At 48.3% G+C, this 18642-nt stretch overlaps 1 protein-coding gene across 1 annotated transcript; it reads left to right on the forward strand.

Moving 5' to 3' along the window:
* Positions 1-4290: 4290 nt before the first annotated feature.
* On the forward strand, positions 4291-15413 carry AZIN2 (antizyme inhibitor 2). Its single transcript, XM_030539282.1, is given in 12 exon segments — positions 4291-4418; positions 4694-4808; positions 6312-6466; positions 8115-8288; positions 9307-9479; positions 9754-9888; positions 10878-10992; positions 10994-11044; positions 11217-11379; positions 11793-11905; positions 14498-14703; positions 15114-15413. Coding segments are annotated over 10 exon segments (1374 nt in total). The 5' UTR covers positions 4291-4418; positions 4694-4808; positions 6312-6367; the 3' UTR covers positions 15259-15413.
* Positions 15414-18642: the final 3229 nt, after the last annotated feature.

Consider the following 18642-nt stretch of genomic DNA (forward strand, 5'->3'; position numbering starts at 1 on the left):
TAGAAATAATGCTCAGATCCTTATGTTTATCTCTCCAGCTGCATTCCAAGCTGCCGAGGCAGGATAGAGGAGAACAGACTCACTGAGAGATAAATGGCCAGTAGGACCTGCTGGTGTGTTCATCTCCACCTTGCTCAGGTGCAGATTCTCCGAGTATCAGGAATGGTTTGAATGTGGAATGATGAGCACATTTGGGTTTCCTGTTAGTCAGAACAAATGGTCCTTCCAATGATAGGTCAGAGCATATTTAGAACTAGAGAGAGGAAAATAACTTCAACTAGATAACAATAGTTGGGTGTCTTAATATGCATCTTAGCAACATTTAGTGCTGCATGAACACGAATGAGCCTGTCAGTTCAGGCTAGCTGCACCTGTATACCCACTTCATGGTCCACCAAGGGCAGCCCTTCTAGGCTGCCAGCTCCTCATCTGTCACCTCTCTTGGATAGAGACCCATGTCTCCTTCCCTCCTGACCAGGCTTTTTCCAGGTTGCACAGTTCTGTGCCTACGCTATGATATTCCTAGCAAGCCAGACTGTCTAAACAGGCCAATGTCTGTGCTTAGCTTTCTCTTTGAAAGCTATAGACAGCTGTAATTGCCAGCAGACACAGGTTATGAGCAAGCACCTTTATTCTTCAGGTTAAAGCATCACAGAGGAAATAGATTCTTCTATTGTTTTAAATATACCCACATGCTAGTAAGCTTATCAGAGATCACCCCCCATCCCCAACAAGGCTCTGGTCCTTCAAACCCCACCAAGGTTTTTTTCCTGTGGTTACAAGTTCATAACAATCTTAGGCTCTGTCTGCACTATAGCCCTTACAGCACTAATGCTGTAAGGTCTCCCGCGTTGTCGCTCTATCCCCACAGGAGAGAACTCTCCCTCTGGCATAATTAAACCACTCCCAATGAGCATCGGTAGCTGTGTTGGCGGGAAAGCATCTTTGGTCACCCAGGCCTACAATCAGACATAAGCTTTGTATTTAATACAATGGACTTCAAAAATACTTACTTCACTTCATTAAATAAGGTTTTCCAAGGATATGGCAGGAGATTGCTACATCTGTCACAGAGCCTATCTTCTCAACATGCCTGGGAGGTAGAAAAATATTTTTATCCCCAGTGGGGAAACCGAGGCATAGAGAGGGGCAGTGTCTTGCCTAAGGCCACAGTCAAGGTCAGAACCCCAACTAGAAAGTGATATTTCCTGTCTCTCTAGCCCAGTGGTTCTTAAACTTTTGTACTGGTGACTCCTTTCACATAGAAAGCCTGAATGTGACTCCTTCTTATAAATTAAAAACACTATTTATATATTTAACACCATTATAAATGCTGCAGGCAAAGTGGGGTTTGGGGTGGAGGCTGAAAGCTCGTGACCCCCCATGTAAAACCTTGTGACCCCCTGTGGGGTCGTGACCCCCAGTTTGAGAAACCCTGCTCTAGCTTGTGCTAGACCATGGAGGGAAATGGGCTTCTGCTTTCCTTCCTCCTCATCTGGGGATAAACCGCTTTCTTGGCTAGAGGGTTTATTACGAAGTGACACAGCCTTAAGAATAACCAAACTATCAGACAAATGGTTCATCTCGCCCAGTATCTTGTCTTATGATAGTGGCTGGTGCCACAGGCTTCAAAGGGAATGAACAGAGCAAGGCAATTTATGAAGCGATCCATCCCTTGTCGTCCAGTCTCAGCTTCTGGCAGTCAGAGGTTTAGGGACACCTAGAATATGGGGTTACATCCCTGACCATCTTGGCTAATAGCCACGAATGGACCTATCCTCCATGGACTTACCTAATTCTTATTAGAACCCAGTTGTACTTCTGGCCTTCATAACATCCTATGGCAATGAGTTCCACAGGTTGACAGTGAGTTGTGAGAAGAGATACTTCCTTATGTTAGTTTTAAACCTGCTGCCTAATAATTTCATTGAGTGAATTCTGGTTCTTATGTTATGTGAAGGGGTAAAGAACACTTCTTTCTTCGCTTTCTCCACACCAGTCATAATTTTGTAGACCTTGATGACATCCCCCATTAGTCATCTCCTTTCTAAACTGAACACTCATAGTCTTTTTAATCTCTCCTCATATGGTTCCATGCCCCTAATAATTTTTGTTGCCCTTCTCTGTACTTTTCCCAATCCCAATATATATCTTTTATAACCAGAACAGCATGAAAACTTGCACTGTACTTTACAGAAATGAGAAGACTCAGACCCTACCACAAAAAGCTTACAGTTTCAATGAGACCATCTCAGGAATGACCACAACAGCTGAAAGAAAAGGAGGTGATTGCTGAGCCAGTGCTCCCTCCAACTGCAAATAAACAAGATGTGGGACACATGTTCTGGATAAAGCTCAGAGGATAGATTTTTTTACATTTGAAAGGTTGGTGACAGTCACGTGGCAGGCGGTGCTAAAGGAGGTCAGTGGCAGGGAGATAGCTGCACCGAGCCAGTGTAGAGAAGGGATGTGGAAGTGGTAGGGAGGGCACTTTGCAAATAGCCAAGGATCTATCTGTCTCCTCTCTCTGCATCCCTACCACTCATGCAGATTGTTACACTAACATAGCAGCCCTCACAGAGACACTTTATACCCATGCAGACTAAACAGATTACAAAACGCCAATCAAAGCAGAGGAGTCGGAGGTGAGGGAGGGATGGGGGGCGGCCTGTCTAGATGGAGTGGCAGGTGCAGAGGATGCAAGAGGGTGGGGATGGGTGGGGGAGCCTTTCTGAGGGGGGGGGGTTCAGTGAAGAGGATAGCGAGGGTTGCTGGGGGCCAGTAGCAGCAGTGGAAACAGGGGCTTGGGAATGGGTGGGAAGGGGACTGTGCTGCTCTGTACCTGGTCCTGGTCCCGCTTGGGAACCAGCTGGAACTTGCTCCACTTCCCTGCAGAGATCTCAGATTCCCAGCAGCCAAAATCCCCTCCCCGCCACCACCATCAAACTTCAAACAGGGAGGGAAGTGTGTAATCTTGAAACTCCAGGGAACGCAGAAGAGCTCATTCATGGTGTGCCCAGGGACTTTTGAGAAGCCACTCCAGAGAGGGGAGGCTCCTATGAGTCAGCCCTACCAAATTCATGGCCATGAAAAACGTGTCATGGACCGTTAAATCTGGTCTCCCAGCCCATGAAATCTGGTCTTTTGTGTGCTTTTACCCTATGCTATAAAGATTTTGTGTGGGAAACCAACGTTTCTCAAACGGGGGGTCCTGACCCAAAAGGGAGTTGCAGGGGGGTCCCAGTATTGCCACCCTTACTTCTGTGCTGCCTTCAGAGCTGGGCAGCTGGAGAGCAGCGGCTGTTGGCCAGGATCCCAGCTCTGAAGGCGACACCCCACCAGCAGCAGTGCAGAAGTAAGGGTGGCAATACCATACCAGGCCACCCTTACTTCTGTGCTGCTGCTGGCCGTGGCGCTGCTTCAGAGCTGGGATCCCGGCCAGCAGCTGCTCTCCAGCTGCCCAGCTCTGAAGGCAGCGCCGCCACCAGCAGCAGCACAGAAGTAAGGGGTGGCAGTACCACACCTCCCCCTACAATATCCTTGCAACTCCCCCACCGCCATTCCTTTGTGGGTCAGGGCCCCTACAATTACAACACTGTGAAATTTCAGACCTAAATGGCTGAAATCATGTCATTTACTATTTTTAAAATCCTACAATTGTGAAATTGACCAAAATGGACCTTGAATTTGGTAGGGCCCTAATTATGAGCCCTGGAGTCAAGCCACTGAACTCCACAGCGTTACAGTAAAGCTGCAAGAAGACCATGGAGTCTCATCCATCTGGGATGATTCAAGGCATCACGTTGTTATTCAAAGAAATAACCGTGTTGGTGACTGCCCAATGTTTAAGCTTTGTCCTCCTCCCACCCCCAAAACCCTCTTTGGCCCTATTCCTCTCCCCAGTGGGACTTCCCAGCGCCACACAGCTCATGTTATTTCTGCATCACTGCCCTGATGAGTGAGTGGCTTCTTGCCAGGGTATGCTGCATGCCTGCTTGTGAGGCTCAGCTGCAGCAGTCATGGCGATCAGCTGTCTGCCTGTCAGCAAGTTGATAGCTGGGTGCAGAGCAATCCATGCATGCAGATCCTTGTCCTCATGCCCCATAGGCAACCTGGCCACTGCCCCCCAGCAGACTGGGGCCTGCTTTCAGTGGGGATGCCATAGAGAGTGCTTTGTGTCCGGCTCAGCCAATAGGATTGCTGGGTTTGGTTGCCAAGGCCACTCTTGTGAATCAGAGGTAGGCGGGAGCTGTGTTTATAAGGGGTGGCAGAGCCTCCCCAGGAGGGCAGGGTTAGTTGGTGCTGCTTGCATGGTGTAGTCTTAGGAGTGGAGGAGGAGGAGGAGGAACAACCACCGCTGAAACCAATTCACTCTCTTGGGAGACCCATGGGCAGAATCCGTTTCAATGCTTTTTAAGGTAACCCAGGAAAGGTGGCTTCCCGGCAAGAGCAGAGAAATCAAGGCGAGGGGAGCCTTTCTGGGGCAGCTGGACTGGCTGGGAGGAGCTGAGGAGGGGGGTGGTGGATGCTTTTCTGTGGGGTATGGATGAGGAGGATGACTAGGGTGCTGCGTGCCAGGTGGGAGCAGAGGAAATGGAGGTGTAGGAAGGGGTAGGGAGGGGACCGCTCTGCCTTTTGCGTGTACCTGATCCCTCTCGATAACCCGCTGGAACTTGCACTCTTTCCCCTGTAGAGATCTCGGATCCTCGGCAGCACCTGTGCCTCAGGGAGTTGCAAAAGCTCTGAATTCACCGGAGAGCCCCCCTGGTATTACACCTAGCCCCCCAGGAAGGAGGCTTTGGAACTCGGTAAGGAAAAAACGTGGGGAGAGTCACAGGGTGTACTGCATGTTCTCTTGTATCCAGTGCAGGCTGAGTGATCCAGGGTCTGGTCCTACCTTTATAGCTTATCAGTCCTGTGCCCAGGCAGCTCAAGATGATGGGTGGAATGAAGGACATTGATGTGTTTGAGTGGGAAGAAACCAGAAGAATTCTTGTCCCCTCTAAACTCTCCCTCCCCAGCTGCAGAGTTTCAATAAATTCCTGGCCAAATGTGTTCTCCTTCCCTGTAAAGCTTTCTTGGGCTTGCATTATTATTTGTTTGATCCATTACAAGATAGTGCATCTTGGGCCTGCAGTTCTTAGATCAGAGTGTGCTTTGCCCCTCCAGCCTGCACTAGGAATTGCCCAAGTAAATCTCTGCAGAGGGTGAGAGATGCTGTGCAGTTCTTGGAAGCAGAGTTTGGGGATTATTTTTTTCACTTTAGATAAGGGTGACTGTGTTCACCCAAAGGACATAGGTCTGAAAAGTGAAGCCCCCGAACCCCCCAAGAGTTAGAGCTGGGACCAGAAAACAGTTCCTGCAAGCCTTTGTGGTGTCTTAACATCCTTAAATTATTGGCTGGAGTTAATATAAGCCAAGAGATCATTAAGGCCACACACTTCAGCATTCGCATTGGGAAAATATCAGTGTGCATCCTTAACTCTGCCCCTTGTCTGTATGCACTATGCCACAGCCAGCTCTCCAGCTGGTGTGCATTGGTGTTGTAAAAGGAGCTACACTGATTAATACCAGTTAAGGGTCTGGCCTGTCATGTTTAATTCCATGACTGGTTGGCAAACCATGCAATCTCATACTAAGGTTTTCTAAAGATCTGCGTCTTGCTGCGCCATTTTAGTGGCATGCCTTGGTGTGTGCTTGGGAAATGAGGTCCATGAAATTCATTTCCTGGAAGACTACACAGGGAATCTTTGCATAACACATGGCAGATTGAGCCTTTTATAGGAAAGTGTGAGGGGAATATGTTCTGGCTACACGGGCAATTTAAGTTTACACCTAAGTTGCTTTGTCATTTACTGCACAGTTCATTGCCTGAGCGTCACCTGAAGGATGCTGGGCTGCTGGCTGCCAAGACACCATATAGTCATGGCTGCTGCTGAAACTATTAAACTATGTCCCTTATAGAAGCAAACTTATCCCCAAAGAGATTGGTCACCTAAGAGGTACTGGCCCATTGCCACACTGATTTCATTGCCACTATACAAAAGTAAAACTGAGACACAACACTGCATGTATGTATCTGAGTAAGTTTAGCTCATACCTGTGAAGTTACTGGCATAAGCTAAACTTTGTCCGCATACAAAGTTCCAGTGGTTTAACTGAATCAGTATAAATTACACCTTTAGTTACAACAGTACAAGTCTGTGTGGCCTCAGAGAAAGTGCCAGATGAGGATGGTCTCTGTGGATGGACTCAGAAGAACCCCACCACTAACGATCATCCTCCTTCCTTACAGTGTGTTGCATACTTAGAAACTAATTCCTACTGAAGAAGGCTTTAGAACTAGCAGTTCTCCTAGATCTGGACGATGAGTGGGTACTTGGATGAATTAGAGTTTATGATGATGGAGGAAGGCTTCACCACCAGAGACCTCCTTGAGAACCTCCTCATGGAAGTCTCCCAGACGGTAAGTGGCACTTAGCTTCTATGGGCCCTTCCTTCCCATCCACTGGCCCTGGTGTCACGTGGCATCTAACTGTAGGGTGGCTATTTAACTGTCGCTCTCTTCTGAAGCATTAGGATTTGAGACACTTTGGTGCAATTTCTCAGCATCTCACAACACTTAACATCTTCTGGACAGTGGAGGGGGGGCAGAATTTTGTTTTCAGTTTTTCTGTGTGCATATCTGGGTGAATAGCTGGCTAGATTCTTAACTGGACATATGCACATACAAATATCTGATTTGCATGTGCCCATAAGTTAGCCTTATGTGCATGCATTGGGCTTGTCTGTCTTCATTCATTTAGGGCCGTTTGCGGCCCAGGCAGCACGCAGTTGCAGCCCATGTGACATCCTGACGGCCATACAGGTAGTGTGTATATATGTTGTGTGGATGCGGTCCACTTAATACATAGCAATTTGCATATGCGGCCCACAGTGGTAAATAGGTTGAGAACCACTGGTTTAGGGCCAGAGTGCAGGGAACTGGGCAGTGGGATCTTTGTATTGCTGGGGACAGGAGACTTGCATTGCGGAAACCAGGGCCTGAATTCTCAGTTACACTGAAGCCCCTTTAAACTGTGCTGGAAGCGTGAAGGGGCTTTAAAGTGGATACAAACATCATTTACACCCCTCTTTGCATTGCCACAGTGGTGTCAATGGGCCTTTGTGTCATTAAGAATCAGACCACGGTTTGGGTGATTCCCTGACTAAAATGCACCTTAATGAGTGCTGGGTTTCCTTGCCTGCCCTGCTTGATACGGTTGTGATTTGGGGGTACAGATAGCTATTTTGCCAATGGACTGGGGGAAAAGACACGAAGGAAAATCACATTTCTAAAAATCTTTTTGTCTAAAAATATCTCATCTGTTCCACTTTCCCCCTCGCTTACGTCTCATAGGGCTCCTTCCCGGGCTTCATTCTTAGTGCTTTGCTTCTCTTCAAATTAAAAGAGCTGATTTGATTATTTTGTTTGGTTTTTTTGTGTGGCACATCTCAGGGATGCGCTCCTGTCCGTTCTTCCCAGCAGCGGACTGAGTCCCACCAGAGTCTCGCTGCTGCTCTGAGAAGACCCTATTGAATTCCTAACTGAGGCTTTGTGCTGATGTCCGTCAATCGCAGGTTACCACTAACTGCCCTCAAGCTATACCCCTTCATGTCATGTAGTCGCCCCATGCACAGCATAGCCCACCCCTGCTCTGGTCGTGTGACCCTGGAGTTCTTCGTCACGCTGGGCATTCTGCTGGTGTATCGATGCAAATGGAGCGTACATCAGCTGGGCGGGGTGTGCGCCACTGGCCATCAGTTGCAAGACTTGGTTATTGGGCACCATTTGCAAGACTTCCCTGATTTCAGTAACAAAAAGATCGATTCTTAACAAGCCCCCAAATTGGAGAGACCTTGATCATTGGATATTTAGGGCCTGATTCTCCCCTTCTTTACGTGGGTGTAAATCAGGAGTAACTCCACTGGCATCACTGATGTGAGTGGAGAATCAGGCTCTTAGTTTTGAGTCTGGTGCCTCTGCTGCTCCATGAAGACTCTGCAATGCTCCTTCCTTGGGGGATGGAGGGGCGCTGAGACCACTGTTGCTGACTCCAGTCTCTTCCCTCTAGAGTGACAAAAGGGCCTTTTTTGTGGCAGACCTGGGGGATGTAGTGAAGAAACACCTGCGCTTCTTGAAGGCCTTGCCCCACGTCAAACCTTTCTACGCTGTTAAGTGCAACAGCAGTGAAGGAGTGGTGCGGACACTGGCTGCGCTGGGGGCAGGATTTGACTGTGCTAACAAGGTAGGAACAAAGGGAAAGAAGAGCTCTGGGACGCAAAGTCCTTGGGGTGTGGTGGCTAGAACTGTGCCTTGGAAGGTGGTGAGGGAACCAGCCAAGACAAGGTGTGACAACATGAAGGTTAAACAAGCTTTGCAGCGTGCTAGGCTTAGTCTGGGGCTTCCTGTGCTGCATTTACATTGGAGGGAATCTTCCCCCTTCTGGCACAACAGTAAGAGTGCATCCTGGAAAATCTGCTTCCCAGTCGGGTGTTCCAGACTCAAAGGCGATCATGCCCTTTCACTCGAATTTCCTTGTTTTTACACGTCTCCCGGACAGCAGAATCCATCTTAAGTGTGTTGGTTATTCTGGGACATGCGGCCACGGTCCACTCTTAGATGGGTACTGGGCTGAGTCGGAAGCTCCCTCTTGTCTCATTTAATGGGTTTTTCAGGGTAGGTCAAAGCAAGGTCATTTATTTCTTTGTGATTCAGTGGAACAGGTTGCTAAGGTGACATGTATTTATATGTCTAAAGAACAAAGCCTAAGGGAAAACTACAAAACCCGAGAGGCCATGGCAATGAAAGGAGTTGCATGCAGCCTGAACACGCTCTAAACAACTAGCAGGGGGAAAGATGCTCCTTCCTCCCTCCTTACACCATGTGAAGCAGTTTGGCCTGATGGATAAGGGTTAGGTGTTTTTTTATTACATATCTTGTGGTAATGTAGTCCATTCAGTTTGCCTCTGCTCTTACAGACCTACCTTCCTTGGTCTTGTGTTTCTAGTGGTGTGTCACTGCTGTCTCTCGCTCCAGACACAGTCCACCATGACCCCTGTGGGCAAACCCACCTTTCTTCATCTCTGTCTGGTTCCCAGGAGAATCCCGTTCCTGACTCCTGGTGAGTTATCCTTGGTGAACCCACAACATGTGTTAGACTGTCCCAGGCCTGGAGCTCTTGATTCCATAACAACTTGCATCCCACAGCATTGAGTTCCTGAGGGGCTGATCCATACACCCTGCTAATAATGCCCTTGTTGCAGACGGAGATTGCATTAGTTCAGAGCATCGGGGTCCCACCTGACAAGATTATCTACACCAACCCCTGCAAACAGATCTCGCAGATCAAATACGCAGCCAGCCATGGGGTGCAGCTGATGGCCTTTGACAATGAAGTGGAGCTCAGGAAAGTGGCAAGGAGCCATCCACATGCCAGGTACGTATATAAACTTTGGGTATGGAAGAAGGAGGTTTATTGAGGCTGGAAACAGAGATGGACCAAAGGTCAGTCTCTCAATCTCATCTAGAGGGTGAACGTGACATTTCTTATGGGCAGGGCTTTTATGTATTTTGATAGCATGTTCATGTTCCATGTACTAGGGCTGACTTCAGTAAAGAGTTGGAGAAATCACATACCTTGGCCTGCATGGTAACTGGGGAGTGGGAGACGAAGAGCTGGGACACCGACCTGGTGTAACTTCATTCCACAGGATGGTTCTGTGCATTGCCACGGACAACCCCAGATCCTCTGCCTTTCTGAGTGTGAAGTTTGGTGCCACCCTTAAATCCTGCAGACACCTACTAGAAACTGCAAAGGAGATGAATGTGGAGATCGTTGGCATCAGGTACAGGGTGGCCTCCTCATACCATGAAGCCTGATTCTCCCTAAACTGACATAGATAAGCACAGACTCTGAATCCTAACTTTACTTGCGCTGAACTTTGTGGATCTGAGAGGGCCTGTCTGAGTGCCAAACCTGGGGAAATCCACCCTACTGCATTCCCTGGAGGGATTTCTCCTCTATTTCTAGTCACAAATAGCCCATGAACAGGCAGCAGAATTCCACGTTAATTATGACATGCTTCCCTAACTTCTTCAGACAAGGATTCCTGCTTACAGATTGTTTGCAAATTGCAAGTGTTGGAGAACCAACAACAGTGTGAGTTCCAAGTCACATGGCATTGTTTCTGTTCCTTGATTGGGTGACTTGGGGAACTAACCAATAACCAAGCAAACTTGGCATTGCATGTCTGGTGTAAAACTAACATGTGCACTCAGGGTTTTGTTTCGCAACTAAAAATATTTCAAGCTAAATTATTACCATTAAGTGCAAGAAGGTCATGGGTGTGATCAAAATTAGTTAAATTAATCACAAGAGTGAATCTCTGCAATGTATGCCTTGTCTTTCTATATACTGCACCTTTTAAGGCTGATATTTTTCAAAGAATCCTAGGGGAGTTAGAGGATCAGCTCCTATTGAAAGTCTTTGCAAATAGAGACATAACTTCTTTGAAATTCCCAGCCTAGATATCTAAGAGCCTTGCTGGAGTCACTTTATGTGCAACTCATGGCAGACTGTCTAGGAGAAATCACACACACTGCGCTCTCCACTGGAGGCTTTATTTTTGTTTTTTCTTTAGTCTGAAAGGTTATTCTGACTAAGTCTCTCTCTCCTCTTGGTGTATGGGAAGAGCATAACTCTCCTATAGAATGATTGATTATTTGTGAATAATGTTTTGCACTGTTCCCCAAGTCTGCTCTCAATGCTCTGGGATCAGAGGAAGTTGGGAGATGGGGCTTAGCCCAGACTAAATGAAGGATTCTTCCCCCTTAGTTTTCATGTTGGCAACGGCTGCCTCGACCTGCAAGCCTTCCCTCGGTCCATAGCAGATGCTCGGCTGGTGTTTGAAATGGGTGCAGAGCTGGGCTACAAGATGAACTTATTAGACCATTGGAGGTGGATTCCCTGGCACTGAAAACTCGAAAGTCCGGTTTGAAGAGGTATAAAGATTTCAGTTTGTGTTCTCTTTAGGCAGAGAAGGCAGCTGGGAGGGAGTCCTAGCTCGTATCACAGCTAGACTTGAAGCTCTGGCCTTATTTTGAAAGGGTGGTTAACTAATAATGTTGGAATAAGGTTTCTGGTTTCTTTTTCCCCCTGCCTTCTACCAATCAGATTGCAGCCACGATAAACTCCGCCTTGGACTTGTATTTCCCAGAAGGCTGTGGGGTGGAAATCATTGCCAAACCAGGACGATACTATGTAGCTTCCGCCTTTACCTTGGCTGTCAATGTTATTGACAAGCAGGAGGTTCCCTTGGATCCGCCTGGCTCAGACGGTAGGTTGAGCAGGTGGAACGATGCATCTTCCTGTGGTGCTGAGCCCCTGTGGAGGCAACAAGTTGCTGTGATGGGTAACTGCACTGTGGGCCAAAAGCCTTTTGCTCGGAAAGATGAGGGTTGAGAGCAAACCAGCATACATCTGCTCAGTAGTTCAGACCCTACTAGTCCCAAGTGGACGTGTTTTGATATTGGATGGCAGTCGTGACTGCAGGCAAACTGGGTAGGAGTTAATTCAGGCCTCAGTTCTCATTATCTGTGGCCAGCAGCCAGGTCAGTGTCTGGTCGCCCCTCAAAAGCCACGTCGGGCTGACAAAGTCCCCTCAAATGGGGCATCTTTGTCCAGTCCCAGTAGCTGAAAGTATTAAACTTGACATGTGAATTGACCCTTCCCGGCTCTCCCATCTCCCAGATGAAGAGTCTGGCAGCAAGAAGAACATCCTGTATTACATTAACGATGGCATCTATGGATCCTTCAGCTGCATTTTCTTTGATCGCACCTGCCCCAGCCCCGTCCTGCACAAGGTAAGGGGGGCTGTGCAACCCAAGAGGGAGCCACAGTCATGTCCCTTCTCCCTGGAGGAAGCGGGAAACAATAGACCAGAAATAACTTAGCACTCAGCGGGGGGCCTGATCCACTTCTGGGATTCTCCCCAGCTGCCCCGCGTGCCTTTCCTCTGGTACACTCTGTTCCCATGCTCAGGGCCTTCGCTGCAGCATAAAGTCCCCTCCTACGGTTGCAGGAAGATCTCGGGGGTTCTTGCCCCGCTGCCCCCCTCCCCGAGTATCAGAGCTCTTTGGTGAGAACGTTTGGCTGTAACTCCCTGCAGTGCCTCCCTAGTCTGTCCTCACTAGACAGCGACTGAGGCACTGTCAGGGTGCTGCTCCCTGCCTGCCCAGGCGCCCAGCATGGCGCTAGCCTCCCTCCCACATCTATCCCGCTCTGCCCTGAGCTCAGCCTGTCTGTGATACAGATGATGATATAGGCAAGGCAGAATGTATTCCATAGTGTGACTCATCCTGGGTGTGACTCCACGGAAATCGGTGGTGTTTTCTCCAGAAGGACGTTGGGCTACGGTTTTCTACTCAAGTTTAACCCACAATGGAATTCTTCAAAGGCTTTTGCCAGATGCCCTCCTCAGGAGTGATTGGACACCAGAGATCAGCCCCAATGTATGAGACCATCGATAGCTTGGCATTGGCTGCCAGCGGTGCGACAGACACTGGGTGGATCTATAATTTCTGTAACTTCTGGATCTACCTGTGGTTCTTTTTAATACACTGCTGGATCCTGGACACCTATTCTGAAGCGTCGTTAACAAGTTCCATGTTGGGAGAGCCCTGCGCAAGATACACAATGTGTATCTGCATCTGATCTGCTATCCACAAAAATTATCTACAAATATCTACATCTATCTGTGGATTTGCAGAGCTCTACACTGGGGGCTGGGCAGAGGTCCAAGACAATCCCTTTGCCAGAGGCCAGTTGGGGAGAGCTGTGGGCAGCCGTGGGGAGCCTGCACAGAGTCGTGGACCCTCCATCTTTCCTCAGCCGGGTGGGGAGCCTGGAGGGCAGGGACACGGCCGAGGGCTGCTCTCACCCCACCCCCCCGCACTGCGGGCAGGTGGAGGGTCTGTCGTGTCTCCCCATGGCTCTCAGGGTGGGCTCCATGTTGGCCTGGCCAAGGTGAGTGGGGAAACCTGTGGAGCTGCCTGGGAGCTGCTTGGTGGCCCCCTTCCTAGGGGCAGGTGGAGGGTTTGTTGCAGCTCTGCACAGCTACCCACCCAGCTTTTGTCATGGCTTCTCAGCCAGTGCCGGTCTGGGAGAGCCGTGCTGGCAGCTATGGGGAGCCACAGCGGACCCTCCACCTGCCCTGGGCATGAGGCCCAAGCAGCCCCCGCCCAGTGTCCCTGCACCCAGGTCCCCCACCCAGGGCAGGTGGAGGATCCGGGCTGTGGTTCCTCACAGCTGCCCTCCTGGCTCTTACCATCAGAGCCCTCTGCAGATATAAAATTTGTATCCGCATCCATGCTGCTATCCGCAGAAATGGTCCACGGATGTAAGGCGGATCACTGCACATCCGTGGGTCTCTACGTGTTGGCTCTAAAATGCCAGTGAGTGTCTTCTGTAATCAACCAGGTATCTTGGAGCAAAAACTGAGTTTTAAAGCTTCAGAACCAGTTGCAGGGATTTCAGAATGGCAGCAGGGCTGTAGCAAGACCTGAATCTGCCCCACAGGTCAACCATATGCTAACTAGCAGCACTGTGTGTAACTGTGCATACAGTGGGCATGTCTACACCACAATTAGTGGTGTGACTCTGGCACCTGTAGACATATCTGAGATAACTCCAATAACAATAGCAGTGAAACCCCTGGCAGCACAGTAAGTACCAGAGTCCCAGATGGGCCTGGACAGCCAGCTAGATCAAAGTTAATTCGGATATGTCTACATGGGCTGCAGTCACACCTCTGACTGCTGTGGCGGCACACCCAGTGTCTGTTTGCTCACAAGGAGTGTTCAGGAAAGGATTTAAAGGGACAGACACAAACAATTAATATAGCTTTAAGAGATGTGACTAACAATGGAAGTGATTAAACTGGAATATACCATTAAAACAAACCTGTCGCCACTGACAGAGTTCATTCTTGCCTTTAGCTCGGGGAGACAATCCAGACAGACTGAGTTCCGTTTATGTTCCTTAACTCCCTAGAACTATCTGCTTCTGTACTAGTGCTGCAATGTCTGGATTGATTAAAATCCAAACAAACTGCTCTTTCTCCCCCCCCCCCCTTTAAGGTCATTAAAATATGAACATTTCTAGTAATTTTTTTTCCCATAAAACTCACTTTTTGCAGCCTACATTTTGGGCCTGCACTAGTCGATGGCTAGTCTGGTCAATTTGGATTAGTTTTCCATGGAGTTACTCCAGTCTTAAGACTAGATCTTCAGCTGGTGTAAATCCACATAGCCCCATTGTAAATCAGTGTAGCTGCATTGCTATTAGTGGAGAAGTGTTGATTTATGCCAGCTGAGGATCTGACCTTTAATACGATTATTTAATTTACTAGCTTGATCTCCTGTGATGTCCATCTCCTTTACCCCCCTCCCCTACAGAAACCCAGCCCACATCATCCCTTGTTCAGCAGCAGCCTCAGGGGTCCTCCTTGTGATGGGAAGGACTGCATTGCAGATGGCTTGGAGCTACCAGAACTGCAAGTTGGTGACTGGCTGACATTTGAGAACATGGGTGCCTACACCATAGCAGCCTCATCCTCATTTAATGGATACCAGCTGCCACAGATCAAGTACATCATGTCCCGGTAAGAGCCTGATAAGAGAACTTCCTGTAACTCATCCAGGGAAAGGCGGGGTGAGAACCAGTGCTCATGACTAACTGCCCTTGTGAGCCAGACTGTGGAGTTGGTCTAGGCTTTGAAGGAAAAGGGCCACTTCTGGAATCATCCGCATCTGGAAGTTTAGAGGTAAATCCTGGCCCAATGCAAAACTTCCATTGATTTCCATATAGCTAGGATTTCACTCTGTATCCAAACACCATCTAGACATGAACCAGCTTGCCCTGGGCGATCCCAGGCTGAGGTCTGGCAGCAGGCCATACAGAAGTCAGTGTGGTGTAATGGGGAGACGAGTGAGAACAGAACTCCCTGTTCTCTGGGGATGGGTGTAAAACTGGGGCTAGAAAGAGAGGCTTGTTTTTTTTTCTTGCTTATAGGGAAGCTGTCAGGCTGCTTCACGGGAAGCTGCCACTACCAGAAGAAGAGGATAGAGAGAGCATGTGCACTCCTCTCTCCTGTGGCTGGGAAATCACAGATACCTTGTGCATTACCCCTGTCTTCACTCCAGCTAGAATCACGTGAGCAGCACCAGCCATGACGGGGGCAGATCCTTAACCAAGGGGACTCTTGCATCTATTTCTCATGCCCTCCCAGATTTCTGCCCTGAAGTAGGAACTGTTTTACATTCATTGTGGTTTTTTAAGTATGCAACATAAATCCTGTTCCTCCTGCCTGTATTGAGTTGCCTGCTGTGTGCCATCACAAAGGGCAGAGCATTTGGTTTGTGGGTGCTTATATGCCGATTGGGTTTACATTATTTTTGCAAGTTATCCTAATAAATTGGTTTTTTTATAAATAACCAGTTGGATTTTCCTCCCCTTCCTGCTAAGGGGAGATTTGCAGAGCACAGCTGGTCTCTAAGATAGAGCATCATCGAGACATGTACAAGCTACATTGTAGTGCTATTCATCCAACCCAGGCTCCCAGGGAGAGAGGCAGGGCATTTTAAACTGCTCTGGCACCATCTACTGGTAGATTATAGGCCAGCTCAAATGTATGCCCGTATATTGTTATATTTAATAGTCGTAGCCTATAGCAGGGTGACCAGACGTCCCAATAAAATCGGAACTGTCCCGATTTCGAGCAGTTTGTCCCAGTCAGGACGCCATTTGTCCTGATATTTTGTTTTGGGCGTTTTATTTTATTTTTTATTTTATTTTTATTTTTTAAACACTCACCCGTCTGGGTCTTCGGCGGCAATTTGGAGGAGGGTCCTGCAGTTGCTGACGGTCTTTGGCGACATTTCGGCAGCAGGTACTTCTGTCTTTGGCAGCAAGGTTTATTACCCGCTGCCGAAATGCCACCGAAGACTGTCAGCGACTGAAGGACCCTCCACCACTTTGCCGCCGAAGGCACTCCCCGCTACGGCGGTCCCAATATTTTCAAGTTACCATCTGGTCACCCCTAGCCTCTACCCACTTCTGGTTTTAAACTTTTAATGATGAAATGTTTGAAAAAACCAGCACAAAGCACTGAGCCAGCTTTGCTTGAGCCAGGCAAGGTGAGCTATCAAACAACCAATGAGAACAAGCTTTTTATAGGGAAAGTAACTAAAGAGGTAACAATTAGTGATTAAAATCAACCGTTGATTCATCCTGGTCCACCGCCTCTTAGAGACAGATTTTTCGAAAGAGCTTAGCTGCCATTTAGGCACCTAACTGGACAATGGGAGCAGCTGGATGCTGTACTGGTCTGAAAATCCAACCCATAGCATTCATGGCTTGATTGGGGCCTACCTGTGATTTTTGCTTGTTATAAGTAGGACAGGAACTGGCAACAGTAATATCTTTCTAAGTCCCTGTTCTGGAACTCTTTTAAGTACACGAGTAGTCCTGATGAATAGAAGAACAGGGGGAGCTGTCTTGTAGATATTCAACACTATAACAAAACCACATACCATGCAAGGTTTGATTTTTTTTTTTGGTGACAAATATGTGGCAAACTCCTATCTGTCGTGGAACCATGTGTCGTGTCTACTTGGAATTTCTGCGCAACAGTAGGCATCGAAATCAAATCCCCCTGTCCTAAAAGCGCATATTTTTAGCACTTGAGCTAAGGGAGACTCTGTCAGTGGCTTGAAGTGTTGGACATATGACAGAGTTGAGCAGTTCAGAGTCCCACCAACAGTGGGCAGTGGTGATGCATACACACTGATATTCATTACAATGCTACTACCATGGCCACTGCAGAATCAGGTCCCTTCAATGCTGGAGACAGGGCCATTGACTATCTCTTTTATTAAACTAATGAAATAAGATCTGTCAGCTGCAGAGACAGCTCTTTTCACCCATGACAAATCGAGAGTGGGTGGGGTCCCTTGCAGCAGACAATAAGTCTCCTGGATCAGCGCATAAGCAAGTCAGTTTTTAAGGGACCTGTTGCAGATAGAATCCTGCCATCTGGAATCCACCATAGTTGCAGGGAAACTCACTTCTGTATTAAAACTAGGTTTTGTATGTATTATTATTTTGATGATGGCTGTGCTGAAGGGGTTATGGAGAGCAGGGCCTCAAGGTGCTAGGTGCTGGACAAATAGAGTAATAGACAGTCGCTGTTCTGAAATGCTGACAAGACAGACAAAGCTGTGGAAAAGGGCTGTAACACATTAGCAGAATGACAGGTGGTAGTGGGGTTTAGCAGACCAGAGGGAAGGCAAATAGCACAAAGGAGGAAGGAAGGGGAGGAGTATGCTGGGCAGCCTGCCCCAAGGCTGGTGGAGTGAAGCTGAAGTGAGGGATGGACTGAAGGAGGAGGCTGGAGCTAACAGCTAATCAGCACATGGGAGAAATCTCTCCAGAGTCAAATTTGTAGAAAGCAGCATGGTCACATCAGCAGAATCCTTGCTACTGATCCTGCTTCTGGGTTTGCTCCTGCCATGTTGACAGTTGCAGGGCTCTGGGGGTAGGATTAGCTCCTTCCTGCAATTTTTCTTTCCCACAGCAGAGCTTGGTGGGTTGGAGGGGCACTGCAATGGCCTAAGTACCTAAAAGTTGGGAGTCACCCCTGCATAGCAACAGGCACAGAGTATTAACCCTGGCTGAGTTCTATCTTTCCCTATTACCCCCTCTATGCAGCAGTACCCATTGAGGCTACTTCCATGTCTGCTCAGGCTGACTTGAGAGTTGTTCTGGGCCCTGGAGTTGGTTTGTTCTGGAATCTTTCTTCCCCAAGCCCACATGGCTTGAGGGATGGGGGAGCCCCATCTGAGTCTCAAAACAGGAAACGCTTCCATAGTTTAAATTGGAGATTAATGCCGATGCCTTGCTAAACAGCGACTACAACACTCCACTGGCTGTTTTTATGTTTAAGCAATAATGATTCATCAAGGTGCAGGATCTTTCCTGGGGATTAATCACTGCTCTCAGAAGGGGCTTGAGGAGTATCAAACAGAAATGAGATCAGCCCTGAACTTGACAATTACCAGGGTTTTGAACATTGCCAAGAGCTATCATGTTCAACAAAACTAACACAAACTGACAATGGAGTACTGTGTGCCCAGAGGTCTGGAGTAAAACCACTGGGGATTCAGAGGTTGGAAACAGAAAGCAGTGAGCTGGGAGCTAGATATTTTCTGGATACACTTATATGATTTCAGGAAGGATCCGAGGTCTAAGGAATCACTACATCATCCCATCTGACCACTGGAGGGGGGATAAATATGATACCCCACAAAGACACAGAGGGCTGGAGGGTGTGGATCATTCATTACTCCCCCCAGCTTGCAGGGGACACCAGGGCACTGTCATCCTTTTAGTCTGCAGGAGACCCTGGGGACCTATCACCCCCCAGCCTGCAGGGGGCGCTAGAGGTGTACTGAGGAGACGACGCGTTCCCCTCCAGTTCGCAAGAGACGCTCTCTCTCTATTTTTCTATGATAACTTCCCCGTGAGGTGACTCCGAGCCGTA

This window comes from Gopherus evgoodei, chromosome 20, assembly GCF_007399415.2.
Source record: "Gopherus evgoodei ecotype Sinaloan lineage chromosome 20, rGopEvg1_v1.p, whole genome shotgun sequence".
Lineage (NCBI taxonomy): Eukaryota > Metazoa > Chordata > Testudines > Testudinidae > Gopherus > Gopherus evgoodei.